Raw genomic sequence first — 11,763 nt, 5'->3', positions numbered from 1 at the left:
GCCACTCATTTACATTATTTATCCTAAACTATGTACCACCCCAGTAAATTCTGCCAGGCTTCCTATCCACACTTTGGCTGCTTCTTGTGCCGTTTCCATCCCATTGATCCTACAGGGCATTAGCTATGCTGAGGGCAGAACTCCGCTCTGTTCTGCTCTGTAATTGGACACATGTGGGCCTTAATGGTGATCCAGGCAGTTTGAAGTCATTACCATGACAGTCAAAAGGGCACTGTTTTCAGAACAGCCCAGCAGGACACTTGAAAAAACAGAGAAAAAAAAAAATGTAATAAAATAATAATAATAATAATAATTTTCCACTGAAATTAGCACCATTTGCATTCATGTTTAATAGCAAAGCATTTACCAGTGTTATATGGTATTTTACATGCACATATACATTTACCAGCCAGATAAGTATTATAAAAATTTCTTGGGTGCCTAAGACCTTTTCACAGTATGAATCATGAATCTTGAATCTTAAACATTACATTTCCAATTTCCCACATGGCTATTCCTATAAACGGAATCCACAAGACCGGCTGAAAATAAACTAGAACCGCCTATAACCAGCTCAGTATATGGGGGAGTACGGCTGTTCAAATTCCACTGCTGAACACCGAGCCCCCGTGGCCTAATCATGAAACCAGAAACACCCAGTAACTATCATTTTAATAGGACCTGCCTTACCACAACCATGCCAGTGCTGAGAGAGACCAGCTTCCAACACCTTGCAGCAACCAGAACCACAAACCCCACCTGCCTCAGACCTCAGTTAAGCCAGAATAAGCAGCACTGTCTCTGGTCCCACAAAAGGCAAAGCCTGCACACCAACGCTAAAGTGTGAAACAAAGTGCAAAATTGCTGGGGTTCAAATGGATGCAAAAATGACACAAAGATGGCATGACTTCCACTGTATGAGATGTTTATCTTCCATTTATCATCTTTTGTGTGCTCACTCACACACAAAACCAAAACAAACAAACAAAAACAAAAACTGGCAATGCAGAGAATCTCGTCTCTTAATAGAAATGACAAAATGTACCACCTGCAAACTATGCTGGCCAGGGATTCTACCAATGATTATAACACGGAAAAACAGAACTCTGAGCAGCGCTGTGATTAGAACTCCTGTAATTTTTGTTGGTGATACCCTCACCATCTGTGGACATTCCTGTGCCTAAACTCCAGCTCATATTTTTGTTGATGGGTTGCAACAGTATTTTAATTTAAAAACAAAACAAAAAACCCACACAAAGCCTTAACATAAAAAATAAAAAAACTACAAAAACCAATGGAATCTTAGACCTTGAAAACTGAGTTAAGAAAGAACGTCAATATATTCTGTATATTCCCATTATATTAGTTTACTGTTTGGTTCAATACATTACATTATTCAAGTCTTACAAGAGAACAGAAAACATCACAAAATTGCAGTATTTTTGACACTTATTTAAAATTAATTCAGAAGAAGATTAGAAGTACATTCAAGATGAAATGTCCCATAACACACTTATGCACACAATCACATCCCCACATGTTCACAGACCACAGACCTCATGTGGCACTCTCTGATCCACGTATCTACGATTGTCTAGTCAGGCCTGCAGGTCAGCGAGCTTCCTCTTGCGGTAGTTGGTGACGAGGCTGGATGCTGTGAGATGGGAGGCAAGGCCTTTCTCCCACAGCTGGAAGGCGTTGAGGCCGCTCTGGCCGGCCCTGAACAGCGCTCTCTCTAGGCAGTCCAGTTTCTCCACCAGCACAGACGTGTCTTCATTGTAGGCATTCTGGGACGAGTCCATGGTGCGGCGGAAGCGGCCGATGAAGGTCTAGCCACGATGGGGAGATCAGAAGAGTGTAGCCATGTTAACGCTCCAATCATGAGTTACGGAAATATAGTACCAGAGACAGAAATTACAAAAATATAGCAACACAGTCGGCAGTAATGGAAATATAGCACAAGAGTTTCTCTCCAACAGGAGCGATGGTCCAATTTCACCAGACTACATTTCCCTACTTAAACACAAATCTAGCGAAGGGATGCGTCACGTGTGTTCAAGCAGGGCAAATAACCAAGCTGTGCTGGACGAGAAAGAAAGAAAGAAAGAAAGAAAGAAAGAAAGAAAAAGAGACAGAGAGAGAGGATAAATGCAAGTATTATTTGTTGCAGAAACTAGTTTACTGGTATTCAGGAGAACCCCCAGTAAAAGTCCATTTGTCAGGGTGTGTGGGCATGTATTAAACCAAACTGGTGCCTTTATTAAAAAAAAACAAAAAAAAACATACAGAATCCCCAGAGATGATCAGTCTCAGCTGAAATCTTCCGTTAATAAGGTAACACGTGGAAGCAACACCTGTCAACACTCATCAATGCCCACAAATGCCCAAATACACACATACACACAAAAGCACGTGTGTACAAGCACATGTTCTGAGCGCCCTGTGAAACATTGCATGGTGATACATGGTCTCAAATGATTTCATGTGGCCGTGATACACACAGCCCAGAACACAAAGCTGCTCTTTGAGGACATAATTATTGGAAGCCTTTTCTCCCTATGGGAGGCAAAAGGTCCCCGAGTGGGAGTCCATGGAAGGAGCCCCCAGCAGGCGCTGAGCTACAGGGGGCAGCTGCTCTGACTGCCACCCGGCTGGCAAGGCCAGTCTGCCCAGCAACGAGGTATACTCGATGAGGTGTGCAAGGAGCTCCCCCTGCTGGCTGACGATGGCATGAAAACCTCAACTAGACGTCAATCCAATCAAGCTCTGCGTTTATCTATTGGTCATGTCTGATGATAAACGCAAGGTTCTGGCAGTCAAATTTGAAAAGCAAATTAAAACAAACATCTGTCGTTTCGCCCACCGCCCCCTTCACTGCCTGGGTGGGTCCGACTTCAGCACCGACCTGTAGGACACACTGAGCGATCTCCGAGTTCTCGGGGCTGTCGAAGTGGAGCATCTGGGAGCCCAAACCATAGTAGTAAGGGCCCATTGTGTGGAGGTCCACCACGTTGGCGTCAGCTCCAAACACCGTCCGCCAGCCTTCACGGTACACTCTGGGCAGCTCCACGGAAATAACACGACGCTTCCTCTCATACAGACCCTTAGCCAGCCACAGGGGTATCTCCATCTTAGTGCCCTAGACACACACACACACACACACACACACACACGCAGGCAGGCAGGCAGGCAACCAGACCCAAAACACAAATAAGAACACATCCAAACACAAAGAAAAAAATAATAATTTCTATAATTTAGATTTGCATGTTGTCCATTACTTTCACTTACTACCCTTACATTGACAAACCGACGTGCCCCATATGTTCCCAGGTGTAAAAGGCTTTATCCAGACTGGGATGTTAAGTGACTATAGTAGGTATATCCTTACACCGTAATATTAGGTCGATAACCTAGGGAGCCAACTAACTTATAACTACGCACATCACAATAACTATGCATTCTTATTAGTAAAACGAAAATGATTTGGTATACCCTTAAACTCGAAAAGCTTTATTTAAGAACATATGCTGAGGATAAAACCCGTGCAACTGTTCATTAGTTTAACTTAGCTAGTTAGCTTAGCTAACGCCGGGTTAGTTGTCTAGACATAGCTAGAAAACGAGCACCTTTAGACAGGTTAAGCTATTTAGCGACTAAATAGTTAACTTATCTCTAGCTCGGTGTTGAGCAGAGATGTAAAGTCCAAGTAGAGCAGGACATGGTCCCAAAGTAATGGCGCTATAACGTTTATCTAGCGTTAGCATACATGGCTAGCGAGGAGAGGACAAGTTACCTCAGGTATGTGGCGCGAGTCGCTGGACTTGTCCACAAAGCCGAGTCCAGGAAAGACACTCTCCGTCCTGCAGGGCAGACGCTCCTGTGACAGTAAAATGTCGTCGAGGGAAAAGACATTCTCCTCCGTCCCGACCCCAGGGGGGACAGGCATGTAGGACCGGGTATCCATTTGGCTCCTGTTGGAAGGGTGGGGTGGGGGGGGGGGGGGGGGAGTTAGCCAAGCTAACGCTAACCCTTGAGCTGACGGGCCGGCGAAACTTTGGCGCCCTTCTTCAAAGGGTAGCACCCGGCGAGCAGGCAGAAAAAGTCGATAGCAGAGCTAAGTCTACGATGTTATAGGCCTATCTAATAGCGAGCTTGGCAGTTATTTATTTTTTAAAGAGTTATAAATGGTTTATCCACATTCTGTAACAACGTTTATTTTTCCACGTTTCTGACAATGAAACGCTACTCTTGTGTGGTCAGTTTGTGACCGGACTCGGAACATTCAACGTAGTATGAATGTTTCCAGAATAGTAATGTACTGGCAATTCTAGACCATATTTAACTAAATGAGGGGGGAAATCTATGTTTTGTCAAGATTAGAAATCCGCAGTTATTACTTTGGCCAACATCTGTCTCAATGTTTCAGTATATCCCTATGAAGAGCTTTATTAATTGCGAAATACTTGAACTGACTTTACCTAGCGGCCACTAGGTGGCGGTGTCACAGTGCTGCTCCGTACCGATGACAGCATGCCTTTGTTTTTCAGCGGGCTACACCTTTACTTGAACCCTAGTTCATTAGGCTACATAAACTTTAATGTACTGAGTACTGCGGAGTTTCTTGCAGCATCCATCCCTTACACCACGACATGTTTATACTGCACAGCACATGTATTCCGTAGTGCTCCGTGGTTAGGGAGGGTAAAGTGATCTCTATCTGAATTGTGTGGTTTTTAGAAGCAGACCAAGTTATTGTACTGCACGATGTGGTGTACGCGCTCTGCCTGGGTTTTATCTGTCTCGCAGGCATCAGACTATGGTACTGTAGTCCAGGGTCTTGGATGCCACTTCAGCTTGCAACACTGACATTACATTTAGAAAGCGCGCAGTGGCCTTAACGAGGAGGGGAGGAACCGGAGTTACGGACCAGCGGACATCACGAGTCCTGTTTGGAGTTTGACAGTATTGAACAGATCAAAGCAACAAAGACTGCGACTCTCATTTCTCAGACAGCCTTTGTTTTGCACCTCATGCTCTCTGTAAATGCCCACTTCTATGCGCTGACATTTGTTAATATTAAATCATGCACTGACTTATGCGCATGACTCGTGGGGACACCGTTATGCGCGTGACTATGCACGAACGGGAACGTTCTCCGTTATTTAAACTCAGTCGCGCTTTTAACAGCTTTGCCTTGTTGCCGATAAAAGAAATTTTACTCCAAGCGGGGGTTTAGTCATTTAGAAGTGAATGTCTGTAAACGTGTAGGCCTGCATGGTTGCTACGCTGAGATTTGCGTGCGGCCACGGTGTTAACTTTGTAAAACTGCTGGGTCTCGGTGGACAGGGGACAGGGGACTCTCGCTCACGGAGAAACGGCAACGCTCCGTCCTAATAGCGGATTCTTTTGGATATCAGTTGGAGATCGAAGCTCGTCCTCCCGGGCCTCCGCATCTCGCCTCTCTGCTTTATCCGCGTATGCGCAGTAAACGCGTCCATTGTCTCGCAGCAGCAGCAGGCAGTGCGCGCGAGTGAGCGAGCGAGCGAGCGCACGGATCCGCGAGCGCAGGGGAGCGGCACACGGTGACCCGAATTTGCACGCTAGGCGGGGAACAAGCGCACCTGGGCATAGCGCCGGTGGACACGCGGCTGCGGATGCCACGGCTAAAATCCCGAAGCTGTCCGCGCTGAAGTTTAAAAGACGGTGCCATTGTGAGGCTGCTACGCCGCGAGCTTGTCATCGTTGCTGCTGCGGTTTTAGGCGGCTTGTCCCGGGCACTGAACCTACTTGCGCGTTTTTCTGTTGAATTGAATCGTGCGAAGTCGTGCTTTTGGGGGTGGGGGGTGGGGGGGCGGGTTGCATCCTCTGTTGATCTCCTCGAGCTTCTCCTCTCGGTGCACGCGAATCGGGACGTTTGGGTCGCCCGTGATCCGACCGGGAAAATGGGCTGTCGCGTCTCGTAGACGCAGCTGCTTCAGTCACACCTGACACCCCAGATCTCTGGCGCCTGTGTTGTCGTTGGTGGAGGAAGCGTGAAAACAACCGCACACCGGCGTTTCGGGGGCGACACGAGCGACGGCTCTTCTCTAACGGCGGAGCCCCCCCCCCCTCTTTTTTTCACGACACCCCCACCCATTTTTCACGGCTACTTTGGATGGGGGGCAAGCAGAGTACGGCGGGGCGGCCCCGGGGTGCTTTTCCCGGTGTCTCGACAGATGACAGCGCGGTACCACCCTCGGCCCACTTCGGGCACTACCGACCCGGGGGCGCAATGGGCTTGCGCAGCCGGTCAGTGAGCTCCGTGGCAGGAATGGGCATCGACCACAACGCCGCGGTGCCGTTCGGCTTTTACACCCCTCGAGGAACAGACTCGGACAGAGCCGGAGGGGGATCTGGCTCGGATTCAGCTCACGGTAACGGCTACCGGGAAACGGGCGGCGGACACCATACGGACGGTGTGCTTTACCTGGGATCGCGCGGCTCGTTGGCAGACACCCTGCCCCTCCACATCGCGCCCCGATGGTTCAGCGCCCATAGCGGTAAGTGCCAACGGATCGCTGCCAGCGGTATAAACGCGAGTTTGTTTGTTTTTTTCTTGTTGTTTGGTTGTTTTTTGGTTTTTGGGTTTTTTTTTTTTGTTTTCCAGATCAAATTTGTTACCGTGGTTTTGAACGTCAAACGTCCACGTGCAGTCTGTGCGCGTTGTGCGCGTGGGCACGTGTACGCGCAGGAGGCGCGGTCTCTGAGCGAGCGCGGCGTAGCCAGTCCCGAGCGTCTGGCTGAAGCTTCCACCGTTAACGAGCCTGGATGCCAAGTCTAGTCGAGACAATTATCATGGAGGGGGGGGGGGCAGGCACGCGAACCTCGGATGTCCATGTGACCGGGCTTGCCGGGGCCCGAGCTGCGCGCGCTGATGCCACTGGCCAGGGTCCCTCGGTGCTTGTTAGCAAACCCCGCAGCGAGGCCTCCGGAGACAACGGTGTCGGATGGCAACATCCTTGACTTTGTTTTGTTTTGTTTTGTCCTGCTTTTCCCAGTTCATAGCAGATTTGGAACCAAAGTATCGAGTGTGTGCGCGTTACAATATCTAACCGACTACAGGTTATCATACAGTGTCATATTGACTGGAAGGAGTCAGCCAGTGGATCTGAAGGGTGGGGCCCATGTATTGGATGTAGAAAGTAATAAAAGTGTGGCCAATACAAGGTTGGGATCTCCTAAACCACAGACCTTTGTGTCTTATCACATGTTTCATTCTTTCAAAATATACATTTGAGCTGGTTGTTTTGGATATCAGAAGAGCTAAAAGGTATCAACTGGTCCACAGTATACAGACTTGATCATGCAACTTTGAAACCGTGTACTTCAGATGCTCCGAGTGACTGACCAGTGTCTCTTACATTATTTGAATGTTAATATACAGGCATAGTTTTGGAGGGGTGGACAGAGGAGACATGCCCCCCCCCCCCCCCCCCCCCAAAAAAAAAAGCATATTAACCGAGTTGAAATGGAACAATAGTCCGCTGGACACCATAGTCGGACTGTGCATAAGGTCTTATAAGGCTGTTTCTACTTGGAAGTCAAACCAATATAAGAGGGTGGTGGGGGTTTTTTTTACTTATTTATTGCCCGACACATGACATGTTTCTGAATGTTGTGGATCGTCTCTTGTTTTTTGGTTGGGTTGGCGTGCCTCGAGGCAAGACGGTCTGTTCTGTGTTTCTTCATCTCTAGCGTCACCCCTCACGTAAACACCGTTCTGTTGCTGGCCATCCTTGGTAAAACCGAGTCATTGCCTTCAGTATATCACCCGACTGCAGAAGGCACTTCCAGTCAGGTGCTTCTCCTCCTTCCTCATGCCTGGGCTGCTCCTCCTGCTCCCCACCACTTCGTGAGAGAGTTCAGCCGGGGAAACAGTAAGGTTCGACTGCGTTCTCTCTGAGCAGAGTTCTTACTGAGGAGTCCACAACTCCAGACCGCTGAGGAAAAGGGTCGGTTATAGTGAATCATGAAGAGATGTCCCCAAAGCGTCAAGTGCAGCAATTTCTTTGTGCCTAATCATGACCCGTGGGTCATACATGTCAGGGTCAGCAGTGTCAGGTCAGAGTGTTGTCGACGGCGCAGTTCGCAACCATGATCGCGTAGACTTGCGGCAGAAGATCCTTGATCAGAATCGTTCATTTGAGATTCTACATATTTATGTGTGCAGTTCCACTCAAAACCACATGAAACAGTTGAAGTCTGTGTCATTTAGTGAAGGTCTGCTGTGGTCATTATAAAAGATGGGCTAAACACTCGTCACGCGTGTGTTAGCAAAGCAAACGCTCCTGTACCACTGATCTTTTTAATTACACTTCTGTGGTAGGCCAGAGTAATCGTTCACCTATCAGAGCAACAAGGGATTGCTCCCAGGCTGTGAGTTGACTGAGCACGATGGCAGCATTCACACTTTGGCCTCTGAAGTGCACACACATGTAGCTTTGGTCCTCCCAGCATTCGCTGGCACTGCCAACAGTTCCATGTTGACTTTTATAGGAGTGATGGGATTGTGAAATAGCTTCTGACAACTTTGTGAATCTCGAGGTAGCATGATTCAAGAATATAAATCACTCTCCATTTCATTATATTCCTTCTCTCTCTCTCTCTCTCTCCTCCCTCTCTCTCTCTCTCTCTCTGTCCTCTAATTCCCTCTCCTCTCTCTCTCTCTTTCTCTCTGATTGTTGTTCTCCCTTCTCTTTCCCTTAGCTTTTTAAATATATTAGGTATTCATGCAAATCTAAATACACACAATCATACACACGTTCACACATAAAAAGAGTCTAGTGACTGGATATATCAAACTTAGCTTAACACACTCAGCCTTTTTACATACACAGGTAATAAAAACACAAATAGTTCAGGAGACTCGCATGACGTCTGAGCACACACACACCAAAACGCTCTCCATGGTAGAACTGAATGAGGGTGGTTGTTTCCATGACAACCCTGTCGCTTGTCATGGCTGTTCTCAAGATGCACACTTGCATGCAGCTTGAAGCAGCCAGCAACCCAGACAGCACCCTTATACAATGCACACTGCCCTTACACACTGCACACTACCCTTACACACTGCACACTACCCTTACATACTGCACACTATCTTTACATACTGCACATTACCCTTACACACTGCACACTACCCTTACACACTGCACACCCCTTACACACTGCACACTGCCATTACACACTGCACACTGCCATTACACACTGCACACTACCCTTACATACTGCACACTACCCTTACACACTGCACACTACCCCTACACACTGCACACTACCCTTACATACTGCACACTACCCTTACACACTGCACACCCCTTACACACTGCACATTACTCTTACATACTGCACACCCCTTACACACTGCACACTGCCCTTACACACTGCACACTACCCTTACACATGCCACACTACCCCTATACGCTCCATACTACCCCTATACACGCTGCATTACCCCTGTACACTCCACATTACCCTTATACATGCCACACTACCAGTATAAACTCCACATTACCCTTACACACTGCACACTACTCTTACATACTGCACACTGCCCTTACACACTGCACACTACCCTTACATACTGCACACTACCCTTACACACTGCACATTACTCTTACATACTGCACACCCCTTACACACTGCACACTGCCCTTACACACTGCACACTGCCCTTACACATGCCACACTACCCCTATACGCTCCATACTACCCCTATACACGCTGCATTACCCCTGTACACTCCACATTACCCTTATACATGCCACACTACCAGTATAAACTCCACATTACCCTTACACACTGCACACTACTCTTACACACTACACATTACCTTTACACACTGCACTCTACCCTTACACACTGCACATTACCCTTACATGCTGCACACTAACCTTACACGCTGCACATACCACACTACCCCTATACACTCTACATTAGCTCTATACACTCCACATTACCCTTACACACTGCGCACTATCCCTATATACTCCACATTATTCCTATACAATCCACATTACCCTTACACACTGCACATTACCCTAACACACTGCACACTACCCTAACACACTGCACACTACCCCTATACACTCCACATTACCCATATATAATCCACAGTAACCCTATACACTTCACATTACCCTTACACACTGCACTCTACCCTTACACACTGCACATTACCCTTACACACTGTACACTACCCCTATACACTCAACATTACTCCTATACACTCCACATTACCCTTACACACTGCACACTACCCTAACACACTACACACTACCCCTATACACTCCACATTACCCATATATAATCCACAGTAACCCTATACACTCCACATTACCCCTATATTATCCACATTAACCCTATATATTCCACATTAGCCCTATACACTCCACACTACCCCTATACACTCCACATTACCCTTACACATGCCACACTACCCCATACACTCCACACTACCCTAACATACTGCACACTACCCTTACACACTGCACACTACCCTTACACACTGCACACTACCCTTACACATGCCACACTACCCCTATACACTCCGCATTACCCCTATACACTCCACATTACCCTAACACACTGCACACTACCCCATACACTCCACATTACCCCTATACACTCCACATTACCCATATATAATCCACAGTAACCCTATACACTCCACATTACCCCTATATAATCCACACTAACCCTATATACTCCACATTACCCCTATACACCCCACACTACCCCATACACTCCACACTACCCATATGCACTCCACATTACCCCATATAATCCACACTAACCATATACACTCCACACTAACCATATACACTTCAAACTACCCTTACACACGCCACACTACCCCATACACTCCACATTACCCCTGTACACTCCACACATCCCCTATACACTCCACATTACCCTTACACACTCCACACTACCCCTATACACTTCATTCTACCCTTACACACTCAACACTACCCCAATACACTCCACATTATCCCCATATACTTTACATCACCCCTTTACACTCCACATCACCCTTACACACTCCACACTACCCCTATACACTTCATTCTACCCTTACACACTACACACTACACTACACTAACACACTCTACCCTCTACCCTTACACTACCCCTATACACTCCATTCTACCCCTATACACTCCACACTACCCTTACACACTCAACACTACCCCTATACATGCCACATTATCCCCATATACTTATACATATATCCCCATATACCCCATATACACATCACCCCTTTATGCTCCACATCACCCCTATACACTCCACACTACCCCATACACTCCACTCTACCCTTACACACTCCACTCTACCTTACACACTCTACTCTACCCTTACACACTCCACACTACCCTTACACAGTTCACACTCCATTCTACCCTTACACACTCCACACTACCCTTACACACGCCACTCTACCTTACATACTCCACTCTACCCAGTTCACTCTACCTTACACACTCCACACTTGATAAACGGCATAGAGAGGGTGAGAGGAAGGGAGTGAGATTGACCTCTTCAACTTCCTGTTTGACGTGTTCTAGGCTGTGCTTGTGTGAGTGACAGCTGCCAGACCGCAATGCCAACACTACAAACAAGCAGCCAATCAGCCAAGCCCCGCTCAGAGCTAGAGGCCATGACAACTGTTGCCATGGAGCAGAGGCAAAGAGCTTGTGGATCCATAGCCAGGGCCAG

The 11,763-nt window shown here is 47.4% G+C and overlaps 2 protein-coding genes across 3 annotated transcripts in view; one reads left to right on the top strand and one right to left on the bottom strand.

Moving 5' to 3' along the window:
* Window positions 1-326: 326 nt before the first annotated feature.
* On the bottom strand, window positions 327-3,995 carry gins3 (GINS complex subunit 3). Its single transcript, XM_027029233.3, has 3 exons — window positions 3,797-3,995; window positions 2,906-3,139; window positions 327-1,829 (listed from the first exon to the last, which is right to left on the bottom strand). The coding sequence occupies exons 1-3, from the start codon at window positions 3,965-3,967 to the stop codon at window positions 1,599-1,601; spliced, it is 636 nt and encodes a 211-aa protein (XP_026885034.1). The 5' UTR covers window positions 3,968-3,995; the 3' UTR covers window positions 327-1,598.
* A 1,031-nt stretch (window positions 3,996-5,026) lies between these two features.
* The window catches only part of znrf1 (zinc and ring finger 1), a 31,497-nt gene continuing 24,760 nt past the window's right edge, over window positions 5,027-11,763 (top strand). Inside the window, exon 1 of one of the 2 annotated variants that reach the window (XM_081698959.1) lies at window positions 5,027-6,542. In XM_081698959.1, coding sequence (XP_081555085.1) covers window positions 6,158-6,542 — 385 coding nt within the window. In that variant the 5' untranslated portion in view covers window positions 5,027-6,157. The remainder of the gene's footprint in view (window positions 6,543-11,763) is intronic. The other variant, XM_027029243.3, reaches the window with a different exon arrangement.

Source organism: Electrophorus electricus, chromosome 16, assembly GCF_041902795.1.
Source record: "Electrophorus electricus isolate QZ-2024a chromosome 16, ASM4190279v1, whole genome shotgun sequence".
NCBI lineage: Eukaryota > Metazoa > Chordata > Actinopteri > Gymnotiformes > Gymnotidae > Electrophorus > Electrophorus electricus.
This window is presented reverse-complemented; position numbering and strand designations above follow the sequence as displayed.

Bases quoted from the DNA above. Each gene is read 5' to 3' on its own strand.
- gins3 (XM_027029233.3), bottom strand. From the start codon at position 3,967: ATGGATACCCGGTCCTACATGCCTGTCCCCCCTGGGGTCGGGACGGAG. The intron at 3,140-3,796 runs GTAACTTGTCCT...GTGTGTGTCTAG, and splicing joins ACTCGCGCCACATACCTGAG to GGCACTAAGATGGAGATACC. The intron at 1,830-2,905 runs GTCGGTGCTGAA...CATCGTGGCTAG, and splicing joins TCGCTCAGTGTGTCCTACAG to ACCTTCATCGGCCGCTTCCG.